Source organism: Labrus mixtus, chromosome 12, assembly GCF_963584025.1.
Source record: "Labrus mixtus chromosome 12, fLabMix1.1, whole genome shotgun sequence".
Taxonomy (NCBI): Eukaryota; Metazoa; Chordata; class Actinopteri; order Labriformes; family Labridae; genus Labrus; species Labrus mixtus.
The window spans coordinates 26470389-26488650 of NC_083623.1; the positions used below are offsets into that span (position 1 = coordinate 26470389).

At 44.0% G+C, this 18262-nt stretch overlaps 1 protein-coding gene across 10 annotated transcripts in view; it reads left to right on the plus strand.

Moving 5' to 3' along the window:
- The window catches only part of enah (ENAH actin regulator), a 128230-nt gene that overhangs the window by 72355 nt on the left and 37613 nt on the right, over positions 1–18262 (plus strand). For 8 of the 10 annotated variants that reach the window (XM_061051299.1, XM_061051298.1, XM_061051295.1 and 5 more), the window contains exon 4: positions 16517–16589. In XM_061051299.1, the coding sequence (XP_060907282.1) occupies positions 16517–16589 (73 nt within the window). Of the gene's footprint in view, positions 1–1545; positions 3186–11061; positions 11889–16516; positions 16590–18262 lie in introns of those variants that run through there. The other 2 variants (XM_061051301.1, XM_061051300.1) reach the window with 2 other exon arrangements.

Sequence of the window (18262 nt, forward strand, 5' to 3'; positions counted from 1 at the left end):
TCTTCTGCCTGCTCCACTTTTCAGAAAATGCATGCTCAAACAGGTCGTTTGGAGATTTTCCCTTCATGACATCACAAAGGGCAGTAACCCCCAGGTGGGTGACACTCCCACAGCTAGGTGTTTGTTCTGCCCTCTGAGTCTGCCTTCTCACCGTAAACTATAGTAAATGGAGCGAGAAAGCCCGAGACACCCAAGCCCTTCCAGAGAGGGGGTGTGGTCAGACACAGCTCATTTACATATTTAAAGGTACAGACACAGAAACAGCCTGTTCTGAGCAGGGCTGAAATAGAGGGGTTGATAGACATGATCAAATACAGGATCAGAGTGGATTTAGAACAAGAAACTTCACACACATGTTTTGTGGAGCTCTTATTATTTACAGACGTATTTAATCTGGTTAAAAAAGGAGGATAAGATGTGACATTTAAAAAATTAAAAATGGAAAATGTTTAGAATTTCTAAATTATTATATATTATATGCAAAACAGAAAACTTGCATCAAATACTTCCGGAATATGCAAGAGTAGTTTTGTTGTTGTAATTTCTTCCTATAAATGTCCAGAAGAGTTATTAATTCTCATGAGGGTAACTCCAGTTATATTAGTCCTAGCAGCACTTTATTTTCTTTGTCTTCATCACTTTAGATACAAACTGTTTGGAAATCGCTCCAATCAGTTGGATGTTTTGTGTTTAAGTCGTATGATAACAACAACAAACAAACACACTGAGGCAGGATTAGAGCGTCGTCTCCTGTTTCTGGAAGGTCAACGTGCTGTTTTATCAGACCAGTCAGCTGGCTTTCAAGAGAGAGAAGTAACAGCTTGAAATGGCTGCCACTTTAAAATAAAAAAGGTCTGTCTCTGTCGGGATTCTTTCTGTTGTGTTGTCGACTATTAAAATAACAACCTGAGACTGTCGGCTACAAAAACAAGAGCCAGTGATTGAAGAGTTCTCAGGCTGTTTGTTTACTGCAGCTAAAAATGGAAAAATACCATTTGTACTGTACTGATGTATTGCACTTATCATCACTTTTGCAATCGGTTAAACATACATGTTGGGTGCAAAATGGCAGGAACACATTTCCCCACCACCATCACCCAATACAATTACATATGAAGTGGAATTATCACCTTTCTGACCATGTCAATAGGCTTCAGACCTGATGGTAGAACTGTGGTCTCAGATTTCATTTGCATAACAGGTCAAACGGTTATGTCTGATCTGTGAATGTAATATATATGTGTTCATTTATAATCAATGATTAAAGGTGCAATATGTAACTCTGACACCTAGTGTTTAAAATGGGTACAGCAGTTCAAATTCTAAAACATTGTAGAGAGCTGCAAATCGAGGGGTGTCCAAAACGGCCTTGTGGGGGGTGTCTTAAAACCACCTACCTTCTCTGGTCCAAACAAATCCAGAGCATTCAGGACCAGAATCTAAAGTTAGAAGGAGGACATACTGACTGCTGCATTGTTGTCAGAGAAGACAGCACTTCAACATAGAATGTTTGATCATATAGTAAGGTACCTTTATCATTTCACTCACTACATACAGTATCTTACAGATTGATCCTTTAAGAATCTGTTAGCAGTGTTTTAACTGTTGTAGTTCCTGACATAGATGACTTTAAGGACTGTTGAGCAGTTTGGTCTTTAGTAATGGGTCATATTTCACAAACAGATCTCATGTTTGAACATATTATCCCAATCTAAAGAATCTAAAAATACCTACCTATAGTGAAACAAAAGATGAGCAGACTAGCATCAGATTCTTTCCATCTGACACTGTCCTGGAGTAGGATTAGGATCTGTCTCATTTAATGGCTTTTTTTGGGGTGGCGGAGCCCGCAACCTGAGTTTCAGAGCGTTCGATAACAAATGTTAGCTTCTGCTTCACTCGATTGTGACCGTACGTCTGGAAACCACGTCAAGGTATTCTGTCCTGGACTTAGCAGCAGGTCGATACCTGTGTAGTGTAGCCTTGAGAAGTGGAGTAAGATGAGTCTGGACTGCGCCATTGTTCATGACACAGCTGATTTCATTAGTTCATAAGTGATTGGTCAGTGAGGGAGAGTTGACTGATGAGCACTGTGACTGAAGCAACCTGAAACAGCTTAGGTAAGGGTGTTTATTTGCACTGAGGTCCCTGTCCAGGAAAACGTTGGATTGCATTGATTTTGTGTCAAGAAATACTTTGTGAAAAGAAATTTTTCACTAAACTTCACAAACTGATATTACTAAGCACTTCTAAATGCGTTCTGAGAGCGTCTGCCAGATGATGAGCAGAGACTATTTGTCTGGACAGCCAGACTCAGACTTGGCATTGGCTTGTCTCCACGGAAACATGCGAAAAGTTGCTAACGGGGGATCATCATTTTGTTTTCAGTCCAAAACGGTCCCTGCCAACAAGACCCCATGTGGGCTCTCAATCTTATGAAACGTGTTAGTGAGAGGAGGGGGCTGAAACCAGAGAGTTAGAGACACACAGAGGTATACTTCATCACTCCCCGTTCAGAACCAGTTTGTTTTTGCAGGTCAGGGAGGTGAAAGCCTGTTGTAAACATTGAGGGGTGCACCACATCAGTCTGGCATGTGTTTATACTCATCGGAGCGTGACAGCGCGTGACCAAACTAACCCTCCATCTGTCCGCCTGCCCCACTTCTCTCTGTCTTGATGAGCTCATGGTCTCTGGCATCAAATCCCCCCCACCCCCAGGTTGGCAAAGAGGCAGACTACAAACTGCAACACAGCTGGACAGAAGTGGAGAGAGACGTAGCTTGTCCGATTGTACCAGAGGGACTAAGACACAAGGAGAGAAAGGAATATTTAAAGAAGAAAAAACAGAGAGAGAAAGAGGTTTGTTAACATTGTGAAAGAGAAGCAGTTAGAAAGTTGTGTTCAGCAGGATCGAGTAGGTCAAAAAGTAGAGCTGAAGGAGAGACCTGAAAAAAGACGAAAGGATCAATAGCTTGAAGAGTGAAGTCAGGGCTCAGCCAGCCTTTTCTACACTTTCTGTTTGCTGCTGCTGCTGCCTGTGGCTTTGATAAACCAAGGACCCCCCTCCCTCCCCTGCCAAAGGCCTCCCATCACTGAGGCATCCTCAGACATGCCTGCTTCAGCGAGAGTGCACCGATTCCTCCAGGATCAACAAAAGATCAGCCGTGCTCAAATCATCCTGAGGAGTGAGTAGTCAGCCTGACACATGTTTTTTGAGGTGATCCGCTGTGTGTTTGGATGTTGTCAGTGTTGTTATCCTAACATTGCAATCTAAAGGCAGTGTGTCTGATTTTTGTTAAACTATGATCAGCAGAACATAACGAAGGTTCAGACCGTTAGGTACTTTTATGGGTAAGGGTTAGGGTTAGGGCTTTTATCTTCATGTTCTCTGGTTCCTGGTCCTGACTATTAATGTGATGATTTGCTGCTTTGCTATCTTCTATTATTATAACGAGTATATCTATTAGTTTTGACTAAGTGAGACAGAAAAGATGAAAGTATTGAAGGACGTCTGGGCTTGAGGAAACTTTAATCCTAACCTTCATGCTCAGTTTCTAAATGGGAATCAGGAGAGGAGGGGGGAGGGTCATCCATACTCAGTGTCATGCAGTGAAATTGAATATCACATGTGAATGTTTTCCAATACTGCTTCCTCAGTCGTAAATCTGTGTGTTGGTGTCTCCGGGTATGTTCAAAACGTTTTAACCATTAGGTCCCACGAGCCTCCAACACATTTCAGCCGGAAGCGAGGCCTCCATGGAGACTTCCCCTGATTGGCTAGAGAGCCACTCTGTGTTTTCATTGGTTATGCTGAGCTCCAGTTGTCATGTAGCAACAGTGTAGGAAGGCTGGAAGGAGTGCTGACCACAGTTGCCATGGTCTCCTGATCTTTGACAGAGGAGGTTTAAGTTTAGTTGGACATATGAGCCCCAGCACAGACCTGTCTTTGTGTTTGTTGAAATGTTGTTCTGTACCAGCCTGGGTCCAGATCTCAGCTGCTGCCAGCGTCTCCACATCCTTCACTGATTTATAGTGACCTGTGTTTTGGTCATTGACAGCTGTGACCCTGTGGAATACATGACAACACCATTCACAGCTTTGTTGACATTGACCTTAAGAATGTGAAATGGTGCGGTTTATTTTGTGGGGCAGCTGTGGTTCAGTGGTGGTGTGTGCGCACACATCACACTTCAGGCCACCCCTGCATAAGTCAATGGGCCACCCTGGACAAAAAAAGTCTTGACACACCCCTGCGTACAGATAATCCAATACCAGGATCGGATCGGCGTATCCCTAGTAACACTGTTTCCTGTGAGGATCCAGCTGTCATCGTTGAGACGATTCTTGCCTCCTCCACAATCACTTCTTTGTGACACACATTCTTGTTTTTGTTTGTGTCTACAAAATAAAGTTTTAAACATTTTATTGATTGATTAATGCAGCCTTTACAGTATCCATCAGTTATATTTCTATGACTACATTTGCCTCCGATCAATCGTTCATGTTTCGTCAGAAACTTTCTTTGTAACTTATCTAAATTAAAGGAGCAATATTTAATTCTGACCCCTAGTGTTTAAAATGGGTACTGCAGTCCAAATTTAAAACATTGTAGAGAGCTGTCTCTCCCCCCCCCCAGAGTGGATGCTCACGCAGGTCACCATGTTTCAGACACTGTATCTTCAGTGTTTATCCAGCTCTGCATGGGTCTGTAAACCTTTCTGTGTTCTAACCTCTCTCCATTTTTCAAAAGCATCTCCAATATTGATCCTAGTTTGAACACGTTTCTGCTCGTGGAGCTTATTAGAAACATGCAGAGGCTTTTTAGGTCGGGTACAATCACTTTTATCTGCAGACCAATCATATGTCCGACTCTGATATGATTTTAGTTATGATGTTTCATTATGGAGCCTAGGTCTTCTTCGTCCTCATAATCACATCTGAGATCTGCAGTCTGTTGTTATTGAGATTCTGGACAATGAGACATGAGACTATTTGTTCAGTCCTGGCTGAATATGAGTTTGCATGATTAGAGAAAATGTATCACTGAGCTGTAGTCTGCTTGATCCTCTTCGAAAACAGCAATCTGTCTGCGACAACACTGAATACATGGTTGAATGCCATCCATCTCTTGTTCCCATAAACCTCCCATTAAACTTCATATTCAACCCATACAACCAGAGGAAACCAACATTCCTTCACGCATGTCAAGCTAATGATTGTAACTGTGAATGTGTGGTGATCTTAATAAGTTTCAGAGAGCCATAAAAACATACTCTCACTGTCGCACTGAACCATAAAACACACAAGCCACATGCACAACTCAGGAACACAAAAGGTGAATTCAACGTCTGTCTAAGCAGAAGAGGGTTTGTTCAAAAAGTCCCAGGCAAAGGTTTCCAAATGGAAAGGCAAAGGGCTCGTCAACAGTCCAAAATGGTCCGATCAGAAGGCTACAAGAAAACACGAGGGACAAGAAGGCTGGACCGCTGTCACAAGGAGTAAGAAGAACAGAAAGAGGGACACAGAGTGTGTTTTCAAAAATACCTACTACATACTACTATCAAACATTATATGCTGTATGTACTCCTTACTGCGTTGGACAGTGGTATGTATTATGACCTCCAGTCGCTGGTTATTCTGCAGTATATCAGGCATGTCTGAGCTGGTTTCTGATCTTGGAATGCTACAGTGTAGCGTCCACTGACAGTCTGAAACAAATCTGACAAGAGATTCATTCACATGTTCATGATTTATAGAATCAACAAAGATAACCTGTGCTATCTTGGTGTGATTTGATCTGAGTGTGGTCATTTCCTCTGTTACGATGGACGTTGCTGTCCGTCATTTCAACCTCTGACCTGCAGGCGCTTTGCATTGTGGGAAACAGTACGCGGGGGAGACTGGTTTGATGCAAACTGTAGATTGTTCCTGAGTACCACATCCTGGTGGCTTTTGGCATACTGCTGATCTCACATTTGTTCACATGCTGCATTTTTGCCAAATCAGTAGGCACTAGTATAGTAGGCGGTTTAGAAAACATCAAAAGACTAAATACTGAAGAGAATTGGGGACATCTAGACACAGGTGAAGTATGTCAGGTAATCCCAGAAAAGGGAGACACAGGAGGAAGGCATGAAGCAGGGGGTTGGTTTTTCAAAATAAAAGAGGGAACACAAGACAGACCAAAACCAGGTCTTGAAGACATGACGACGGTGACTCTCATTGATGAATCTGTTTTTAAAACTTGTTTCAAACTGAGATGATAGATTTATATATCCTGGACACACTTCCTCCTCCTTCATCTGATATGATCTGCGTCTGTGTCTGGTGAATTAGCACTGACACAACGAGCCCTTCAGAGCGTTCAGCTGGGAACGATCGGAGAGTCATTTCAGCAGAAAAAGCTGTTGGAGCAGATTTGTGCACAGCTGTTGTGCTTCTGGACTTCAGTCTCGACTTCATGGTGCCCTTTCCCTCCTTCTTTCTAGATTCTTAAATTCTAAACTAGATGGATGAAGTTTCCATCAGTATGTAGAAGGTGATCATCCAAACCGAGTGTCTGCAGTGGCCTTCTCTCTGCGGCTGTCTCCGACACTCTCAAAGGATTTTGGTCTTCTTTCTTTGCCATTAGCCCGCTGAGCTTCTGATGACTCATGCACTCATATATAATTCATGGCAGTATTGGTTTTTGTGTGTCTAAAAGATGCTTTTGGATGAGGTGGAGGTAGGAGATAAACAACATCCCAGCCAGCCTTTTATATCAGAGCAGCGACTCTAATTCAGCGATGAGTGGAAGAAGAAGAATATCATCAGCACATTATCATCAGAGCTCAGGAACATCCAGATGTGTCCTGACACCAACAAACATCGATAACTAATGACTCTAAAACTGTATCGTACTGCTTTAAACTTATCTCTTATGAGCTCGTCACTCCGCATTGTCTTAACATTTCACATATTCTGTGCAGTGTACAGGTAGGGGTAAGAGCTTCAGGGTAAGGCCTCGTGTGCATCTTGTCTCTTTGACGACAGTTTCTTAAAAATGGCCGCTGGATAACCGACACTTTATGCTTTATATTTGAGATGCATTTTTTCCTTCACAATAAGAATCAAAAAGAGGATGTTTGTGTGGACACGGAGCGAGGAGGATGTGGGTACAGGGCACGATCCACAGGCAACAAAAATCTGGGGAACAACTTTTAAGAGTGCCTGGTGATGTCAACAGCGCCTTTTTGAAAAGTGGAAAGAATTTCCACCAGAAGCTCTCAGAGCAGCCGCACAGAAAAGAGGCACTTGGTGCTGTCAGTTTCTCTCCAGCGGCCTGCTTCCTCTTCTCTCTGCTCATTGAAAACAATTGGAAAAAAAACGCTAGGTGGACACAGGGCTTGACTCACGATACATGGCTTGCAATAACAACGATATCATGACTCAGCGACTCTGGGGTGATTAATCTATTGAAAGACATTTAAATAGAAAAGTTGTTAAAAAGATCAAGTGGAGGTTTGATGTATTTATTCACTTCAGTCGGTTTCACCTCGATGATGTTTCATACTCTGTCAAGTCGCTGTCCCACTTTATAAAAACAAGATCACTAAGAAGAGCAGGCAGGTGCGACTTGAGGACTAACTGTAATCATATCAATCCGCAGAAAGAAGTCCGGTTAGTTTGAAGTTGTTCCTTTAACAGAGGGAAACGGAGAGAGAAGATGAAAACGGCAGAAAATTAAGTTAAAAGACACACAAACTGTTGACGTCTACAAGACCTGAAGATGGCTCTATAAAGCCATGATTGATATTTCTCTGGTGAGCTGACGGCCAATCAGAGGATTTCATATCTTTCTTTTGAAGACTCTTTGTGTTTTGTGAGGACCGGTTTGTTTCTTCAAATGTTTTCTGATGTAGCCAGAAGAGTCATTGTTTAAAGGGACGGCTGAAGCTGTGGCTCAGTGGTTGAGTCGGTCATTTCTCAGCTGCAAGGTTGGGGGTTCGATCCCCAGCTCCTGCAGCCACATGTCCTTGGGCAAGACACTTAATCTGAAGTTACTTTGCTGCTTTGTCGGCTGAGTCTGAATGTGTATGATTGGATATTGATGGTCCCTCTACAGATTCTGCTTTACAGACCTCTCTTCATAGAGGAAATAGAAATAGACGTAGATGTGACCCAGCTGTTGTTTGTCTCCACACTGAACAACACATCCAGTCCATGCTGTCTCTAACTCCTCCCCCTTTAACCCTGTGAGGCTGTTGGAGGAGGTCGTCACTCTTGTTGCCAGGCAGCTCTGAAACTAAAATAAGTACATGTTTTCAGGTTGTGTCACTCTGACATGTGATCCTCCTGGATTCAGGATCCTCCATGTGATGTCGCTGAGAAATTCTATATTCTTGGTGAGTTGGAATCAAATGTCCAGCCGCGGCTCTCTATGGGGGGTTAAGATGACGGAGGGTGTAGATATCACTATCCTTTCGCCCCCCTCTAGACTTCCTGACTCCCCAGAGCCCCAAAATAATCCTGAACATGTAGGACCCTGATGGGGACTCAGAGACTGATGAAACCCAGACCATCGACTGCTTCATTCTCTCTGGATCTGCAGAGAAGTCTTCCTCGGCATCTGTCTGTAAAATATTTATTAGAGGGATAGGAAAGTGCATAGAGTCGAGAATCAGGTAGATAGAGAGAGAGAGAGTGGGGATTGATATGCGAGAAAGGAGCCACAGGTCGGATTTGAACCTGGACTGCCCGCTTCAGGGACTACAGACTCCGTATATCACTTTTTTCTTTTCTTCTCTTTTATCCCCCCCTCGCTCACAAATGTCTCTCTCTCTCTTTTTGTGGCACTTCATCACCATGCCATCGAACGATGAACTCTAGATATTTGTAGTTTGTTCCTCTTTTCTGAAACAGGAAGTCGAAACTTTTTGAAGCTCTTAAATTATTTCACAAAGCTTAAGAAAAGAACCAATCAAATCCAATCAGTCCGTTCATTTGTCAGTTTGATAAGATATCCTCTATATCAGGTTACTATAATGGACATAATTAGCCTCTCCCCTGGCTACAGGTCGCTTATATCATGTTTCTGTCATCAGTAAAGAAATGTACGTCTGTGTGTAGGACACTAGGAGGCCTCATCCGTACATTAACAGATCTACTGACATGTGTCACATACTGTTAGTGGAAATGAGGCGTAAAGATCAAGATGAATCAAAGACAACATGTTGGCGCTCTAAAGTGGCCGTACAATGTCGACAGTGCCATCAAATGAAGTTCATGGAGAGGTCGTCTTAAAGTAATGAAGTCGTGGTAAAGGTATGGACAGAGAGGTCTCAGGTGGAGAGATAACGATTAATGAATGGAAGTTACAATCAGGTCCATGTGTGCCAGGTAGCCCATTTTCTGATGGAGCGTCCTCATCAGACTTTAAAGAACAAGTTTACCTTCTTCTGCTGGAGATGCTGATGTCAGCAGGAAGCAGAAGGAGGGCCATTAGGCAGCAGCTCTGTTCAGAAACTTCTGTATTTGTTCTATGTTTTTCTTGCACTTACATTGCAGTTTAAACTTTATCCCAGTTCCATTGTCTTGACTGAGTCCTGGTATCTGAGTGTCTGTCACTCTGCAGAATGGAATAATAAATGCCACGTCAGCGCCCTGGACTACGCCGCCGTTTGCCGCCACTCTAGTCAATCATTGTGTTTCCAGTGAGTGCCGCGGTCTGTCTCCAAAGAGTGCCAGCTATAACTATATTTCAGTTTCTTGTTACTGATGCCGAGATGATCAAAACAAACAGATCATCAAAAAAGTAAAAATGGACTAAATGAAAGATGAATACAATGATTTGTTGACATTCAAACTCCTCCGCTTTCTCACGCAGAACAGTCTCTGATTGGCTCTTTTTGTGTTAGCATGGAAGGTCAGTTTTTCATCAAGGATAGTACCCAAGTATTTCCACTGACTCACTCTCTCTACACAGCTGTGCTGTTAATAAAAGTTGTCACTGTGACAGGTGGATTTTTACAAAAATCAATCAGCCAATCAAAAGTTGTCTCTCTATACAGATGCTGTCATTTCAACCCTTGAACCGTGACACTACGAGCTAAAAGAGAAACCATGTGTGGATTTTAGCTTTTAAAAAAATCTGTCCCCGCTGTGATCCTGCTGTCTGTCCGTCTAAATAAACCCAGACGTGGACACATGACCGACAGGCAGTTCACCTCTGACAGAGTGAAGACAGTTGGAATTTTCTCGAGCATTTTTCCACACCGGTCCGTCTGTGAGTGCCGAGTGGGTACGTCATCTAGCTGTGAGAGTCACTGTCGCCATACATGCTAAAAATGTTCCCGCTCATCATACTCTAAGGCTCTCTGGATCAAAGTGTCTCCGGGGGGAACCATGTGTTATTTATCACCGCTGTGTGCTATTTAGCGTGTTTGTCTGTGATGCTGTGATGGATGGACGGACGTGCGTCTGCAGGAACGCGCTGAACAAACCCCTCGGCTCAGAAACACCTTGACCTCCCGACAGGTGACAGCGTCCACTCCTCACTTATACAAACATAGACGGATGGCAGCTTTGACGACAACTAATTTCTCTGTTAACAGAAGACGACCCTGTCCTTTACCCCCCGTCCACTCGTTCTTCTCGTTCTCCTACTCATCCTGCCTGACCTTTGGCCATCACTATTTGAATTGAAACATATCACGGACTGGAGTAAGGCTGTAAAAATGTTCAATACTTCAACACTTAGTCTTTTATTTCCACGTCTTTAAAATGACATCATCTCTGTTATTTTAATGAGCTATAGTATCAGGAAGTATTAGAAGTCAAATATGGCCGTACGCCTTTCTCAAAGACTCACTCGTGATCATTTCTAGGACATTACGAGAGAGAGAGAGAGAGAGAGAGAGAGAGGTCTGATTTGAAAGTCCTGAAACTGACATGAGTGACATCAGAGTGCAGGCAGTTATCTCAGAGACGGGGAGATGAACACAAAATATCTTCTCTTATTTCACCCTTTAGATTCAGTGCCAGTCTCAGGGATAGAAATGAATAATTCAGGAAAAAGAAATGAATATGGACAAACTACACACACACACACAGCAATGATATTTAGGGCAGCAGCAGCAGCGATGTGTCTCTCTCTGTATCCGGGGTATAAATAATAAATTGCATCCAGGAAGTACAAACCAGTCGGCCATCCCATCAGGTGGAGTCCCACCACATCCTGTACACAGCTCTCTCTCTCTCTCTCTCTCCTTCTCTCCTGCTGCTCTTCTATCTTTATCTGCCTTCTATCTCGTCACTTTGTTTTTCTCCTCCTTCTTTTTTCTGCATCCGTCTCTCATCCTCCAGATCTGTCATTCTTTCTCTTGTCTCTTATGGTCAACCCTCCCTCTCTCTCCCTCTCTCTCTCCCTCGCTCCCTCCCGCTCCTCTTCCTTTGTTTCCATCAATTATAATCTATTGGAGAACCGGCACACAGAACAACCACACCCAGCATTTCAGCATTACCTCTAGAGAGAGCCGTCCGGATGTGATAGCGTCAGATTACAGAGGCTGAACAACCACACGGGAGAACTGCAGGGAGAAGAAGGCTCAATATTGTGTTTATGAAGCCAGACACGTTGTATCTTCTCCCGGTGAAACTTCAGGAGCATCGCTCTGAGCTCTACAGACCTCCAGCAGGGTGGACGATGCAGAGCTAAGGAACAGGAAATTGAAAGAAGAACTCTGAAGCCTGGGCTATGGTTTTGTATGTAAGCCCTCGGGATTGTGCGGGCGGAGCTTGCAGCGAGGCGGTGGTCGCACTCAGGCCTGGCAGCGGGTCCGACGGGGCCCCACACGGACTGTGGCGCTACGTTTGCTGCCAGAGGAGGCCAATGCTGACACTGTCCTCATGTAGGTATATACAAACAGAAGAGGACAAGCTGGAGCAGTGTGTGTGTGAGGGTGTGTGTGTGAGTGTGTGAGTGTGTGTGTGAGTGTGTGAGTGTGTGTCCGCGGGGAGAAGATTCTCTGAGCTGATGTCTAGTAGAAAAACTAACTTGAGATATTCTTGTTGAGATTCTTTAATATACCTCTGCCTCTCTTTTACTCTCTCCTCAGTCCCTTGAGCTCTTATCAGACACGTCGTCCTGCTGACGAGATGAGATTTTACAAACGTTATTCTTCCCCGAGGTGTATTTTAGTATCGTATTGTGATCTCATGTCCAGCTAATAGAGTGAAGTACGGCCCAGTTTGTCTTTGTTCTCTGTGTGTATGTCACCTAGCTACCTCTCTTTGTGCCCTATCTCTTTTCCCTTTTGTCTCCTTCTTTCCCGATCTATTGTCTCTGAGTGTTTTTGTAAGCGGGCCAAGCTTAAGTGCTGTTGTCTTGGTTCATTCGATCAATTTGGATCGCTTAAAACCAGAAGGTCAAATGACTGAATGTTTGTGGGAGGAGTCTTTATAGTCAGAGAGTTTTAATGTTAAAGTTTAGAAACTGAAGATAAGATGCTGAAGTCTCTCCTGATGAAATTGCTTGCTGCTTTGAAGGAGCAATCAGTAAGATGTGTAGTGACTAAAATGATAAAGGTATCTTACTATATGATCAGACATTAATGAAACATGCTATGTTGAAGTGCTGTCTTCTCTGACAACAATGCAGCAGTCAGTATGTCCTCCTTCTAACTTTAGATTCTGCTCCTGAATGATCTGGATTTGTTTGGACCAGAGAAGGTAGACGGTTTTAAGACACACCCACACAGCCGTTTTGGACGCCCCTCGGTTTGCCAGATATGAGAGCAGTTATCAGGTCAACAGGTGTTGCAGTGATGGAAGCGGGCAAGAGAAGTGGTTCAGATAGAAGTGATTGTACCCGACCTAAAAAGCCTCTGCATGTTTCTAATAAGCTCCACGAGCAGAAACGTGATCAAACTAGGATCAATATTGGAGATGTATTTGAAAAATGGAGAGAGGTTAGAACACAGAAAGGTTTACAGACCCATGCAGAGCTGGATAAACACTGAAGATACAGTTTCCATGTCATGGCAACCTGGGGGGGGGGGAGAGACAGCTCTCTTATGTTTCAATCTGGACTGCAGTACCCATTTTAAACACTAGGTGTCAGAGTGACATATTGCTCCTTTAATGAGAAAATAATGCTTAAACGAATGTGAGGCCCGTCGGATCTGTCAGTCTTCCCTCCTGAGCAGCGTTCAGGGCTGTGGCCCCGCTAGGCTGCTGTCTGCGTTCTATCATTAGCACATGAGCTCTATTACAGCAGACAGTAACACAATTACACCTACAGGCAGCGGAAGATGGAGACAAGAGACTATGTCAGCAATTAAAGTGGCAGATTTGGACTGCCCGTGGACTCTGCTTAATTCAATAGTATTTATTTTCTTCCATACGAGGGAGAAACCAACAAGATGTTAATAAGAGGAGATGATCTGGATAATTATGGCTGATAGAGAGCTTTGTGTGTAATCGGTTGTTCCTCATTTCCTGTAGACAAAGCTACACATCATTATCTCTCTGTATCAGTAATTGTCCTGAAGCAGAAGTCGGACTCTTGACATAATTGTGATTGTTCCTGTTTCTTCACACATCTAATTTTAAAGGTCACATATTCTCCTCCTCTTCAACCAGTTTAAATAAGTCTCAGAGCTCCTCAAAACATGTGTGTGAAGTTTCTTGTTCTAAATCCACTCTGATCCTGTATTTGATCATGCCTATAAACCCCTCTATTTCAGCCCTGCTCAGAACAGGCTGTTTCTGTGTCTGTACCTTTAAATATGTAAATGAGCTGTGTCTGACCACGCCCCCTCTCTGGAAGGGCTTGGGTGTCTCATGCTTTCTCGCTCCATGTCCTATTGTTTACGGTGAGAAGGCAGACTCAGAGGGCAGAACAAACACCTAGCTGTGGGAGTGTCACCCACCTGGGGGTGGGGCTACTGCCCTTTGTGATGTCATGAAGGGAAAATCTCCAAACGGCCTGTTTGAGCACACATTTTCTGAAAAGTGGAGCAGGCAGAAGACGGACAGGATGGACTTTTCTCATCATTGGGGGGTTTGTAGACAGACTAGAGACACATGTTTTTGTTAGAGGAACATGGAGAAGTGGATTTTACATAATATGTGACATTTAAATCAAACATCTTTACTGAAGATTCTGTTAGTATGACCCATACGATGGTAATAGGGCATTGACCAGAGACTATTTTCTCTGTAGGCTAGGTAACACTTTATTTCTGTAACTTTCTTTCTTTGAGTTAATCATGCACCTGGCTGAAAACATAATGTATAACCATCAAGGCTCTAGGCGTCCCCCAAACTCTTGTCAGCCTTTTTCTCACAGGCATGTCTGTAAATGTTCACTTCAGCATAGTCTGCCCCTGAACTCTGATTCAGTTACCTGGTCACATATGCACCTTATTGGCAATGCTTTTCCCTGTTAGATGGAACAAGACATGACAACAGGGAAGAGGTGGATAGGGCAACAGAGTCTGACACTTTGACGACAGATTCTGCCTCAAATCAAGCGATCACCAATTGGTCAAACTAGGATCAAGCAATAGCAGCGTTCCTTTGCTCTTCAGCATCGTGATGTAAACGTCCTACCATGCCTGCTTGCTCACCCTGACTTCACGCAGAAGTTGTACTTAGTTGTACCTCGTACTGACTGGAAATCATAAGTAAGACGTCGTCTGGAAAGGTTGAATACCTGCCTGATATGAAGTCTGAAAAAAAGAGATGAATAAGTGTTAACTGTCAATCGCCTGGCTGTGTGTGTGTGTGTCAGTCACACATCTTGACGTCAACATTATAACAGACAGCTGTTAAGTAGTGTTAGTGAGTCATCCTGTTACAACGCACACTCACACATGTACACACACACACATGTACACACACACACACACACACACACACACACACACACACACACACACACACACACACACACACACACACACACACACAAGGCTGTTACTTCAATGCTCTATAGATGTTCAGCTTCCCCTCAGGAAGTTTGCTGCTCAGGGAACAGGAGAGCTTACATAAATGTCAGAGTCACAGACAGATGTGGTTCACCAACAGAAGTGTCACACAAACACACACTTCTCTTTCTCATTTAGCTCTTCCTATAGTTTCTCTCAGTGTTTCTCTGAGGGATCTGTTGATCAGTTCTTAATGGAAACAGAAGAAACAGAAATGTACTCCAGAGGTCTCCCGTGTAACAAAGTCTCTGCAGTAGATGATCAATGTCCATTATTAAAATAAAACACATAAAGAGGTGTCGTTACAGTGTTCTTGAATTATCTGACTCAGGGTCGTCGTCTTCGTTTTTTTGTTTTTTTTTACAGCAAAAGTAAAATCACTCCTAATAACTGCAGGGCAACTTGTGTGAGGGCTTTTTATTCAGAAGCAGTCAACAGCGTGTGTGTGTGTGTTTGGTACACAGAGGGGGAATAGAGCACCATGTCGGTCCATCTGGCTCTTGTTTGGTTGTGCAGAAAGGTTAGCTCATTAGCAGATGTAAATGAGACAGTGATGTCTGGTGTCCCTTGTTGTTGTGCCAGAGGCCGCTCGGCCTGTTTCACAGTTCACCTTAAGAATCTTCTACAACACGCTGTACCTACTTTAACCTCTGAGTGAGTCAATGTCCACCCTAAACCCTCCCAGACCTGAACAGGATCCTGCAGTGTGTGAGTCTGTGAGGGCAGAGATGTGCATTTTAATAGTCTCTTCTTCTTCTTCATTAAATCTGAATAATGGGAGTTTGGGAGGTAATACACGATGTCTGCAACATGTCTAACGTGTGTGTGTGTGTGTGTGTGTGTGTGTGTGTGTGTGTGTGTGTGTGTGTGTGTGTGTGTGTGTGTGTGTGTGTGTGTGTGTGTGTGTGTGTGTGTGTGTGTGTGTGTGTGTGTGTGTGTGTGTGTGTGTGTGTGTGTGTGTGTGTGTGTGTGTGTGTGTGTGTGTGTGTGTGTGTGTGTGTGTGTGTGTGTGTGTGTGTGTGTGTGTGTGTGTGTGTGTGTGTGTGTGTGTGTGTGTGTGTGTGTGTGTGTGTGTGTGTGTGTGTGTGTGTGTGTGTGTGTGTGTGTGTGTGTGTGTGTGTGTGTGTGTGTGTGTGTGTGTGTGTGTGTGTGTGTGTGTGTGTGTGTGTGTGTGTGTGTGTGTGTGTGTGTGTGTGTGTGTGTGTGTGTGTGTGTGTGTGTGTGTGTGTGTGTGTGTGTGTGTGTGTGTGTGTGTGTGTGTGTGTGTGTGTGTGTGTGTGTGTGTGTGTGTGTGTGTGTGTGTGTGTGTGTGTGTGTGTGTGTGTGTGTGTGTGTGTGTGTGTGTGTGTGTGTGTGTGTGTGTGTGTGTGTGTGTGTGTGTGTGTGTGTGTGTGTGTGTGTGTGTGTGTGTGTGTGTGTGTGTGTGTGTGTGTGTGTGTGTGTGTGTGTGTGTGTGTGTGTGTGTGTGTGTGTGTGTGTGTGTGTGTGTGTGTGTGTGTGTGTGTGTGTGTGTGTGTGTGTGTGTGTGTGTGTGTGTCTCTCTGCAGGCCCCACATTGCCCAGACAGGCCCCCCAGGTACAGAATGGACCCACACCAGAGGACATGGAGCTGCAGAGAAGGTAAGAGCAACACAACCACTAGCAATGCAAACATACTGATTCATACTTCTACGTCAAGTCCACACCTTCGTGTCCATCAGTATTAAATAATCTATTCATTCACATTCATATCCCGCTGATGCAGCAGAGGGAGCAACTTGGGGTTAGGTGTCTTGCCAAAGGATACTTCAACATGTTGACAGGAGGAGGCAGATTATCTGATTGAGAGACGATTGTTTTGAAGATCAACGTCTTTCAGGATTCTTGTTGTAATCTCGTTCTTTTCTCTGAGAGTAACAAGCGAAGCCTAAAAGATAAAGTTCACACTTTACCCCGAAATATGAAGATGAAGCTTTTACAGCAAGTTTCACGGCTGCCTGCTGGAGTGATCCAAGTGTGTACTCAGTATTTGTCCCCGTTAGTAAGAGGTAAAAAAAAATATAGAGGCTGCATGTTTAAAGACTGGTTGAACCGGTCTGCATTTATAGGGAAGTTTGTTCACCTTGTGAGGCACCGGTGTTTCTTCTGTCTCTATCTCATGCTCACACACACACACACACACACACACACACAACCTTCCATGTCCACGGTTGTTTTTCTTCTCCATACAAGGCCACTCATTCCCTCAGGTAATAATGAAGCTCTAGAACAACAAGGTATCACACACACACACACACACACACACACACACACACACACACACACACACACACACACACACACACACAGAGCTGTGTTAATGGAGGCCAGCTGTTAGCCAAGGTATGGAACCTGTTCACTCTGCATCAGTGGTTTTATTAGAACGTGTTTCTTACACACGCTCTCACATGCAAACAGAGGAACCTGGACATGCTTACAAACAGCCTTGACTTCATCAACGTGCCTGCACACAGTTGTAGACAGATCGACTCCAGACGGAGGCACAACATGGACGTTTTGAGTTGAAGAGTCGAGGTGAAGCACCCCGGACGCCACACAAACGTTGGTGTAGGTGGAAGAGAGGTTTCTTGTGGCTGTTTGAGGGGTGAGCAGGTTCTTGAGATAGGTTGGGGCATTTCTATGGATGCAGTTAGATTTTATATTTTATGCAGTGGTGAACGGGAAGCCAGTGGAGGTTGTGGAGGACGAGTGTTATACGGTCATACTTACACACCCTCATCAGGATCCTAGCGGCGCAGTTTAGGACAAAATGGAGCTTTATGGAGGATCTTGCTTTGGATCCCAATGAGGAGTGTGTTGCAGTGATCCAGCCTGGAGGAGATAAAGGCATGGACGAGCGAAGGAGGTGGAAGGTGGAGGTGTTTGATGGGAGCCTCAAGAGACAAATGAGGGTCCAATATCTCTTTAAGATATTTCAATGAAATAGTGAAAGGTTCCCTGAATATCTAAAAACAGAGTGCAAGTCAACTCAAGTTTTCATCTAATGCAGAGTGAAGAGGCTGATACTTCATGTGGGACATGCATGCACATCATCCAGGTGTCTGTTAAACCCTCTGTACTGATATGAAGTGTCTCTGTCTCTTTGTGTGAGCTAAAGAAAAGTAGGAGAATGTGCCACTGGCCGGGTGAAGTGCTCGCTCTTCATGGGTTGTTCAGGTACATTAGGCAGCAGAACGTTTTCAGAGGAGCTCTGGTTGAAGTGTTCCAACATCTCACATCCACATGCAGAACGTCAGCAGCTAAGAGCCGGGATA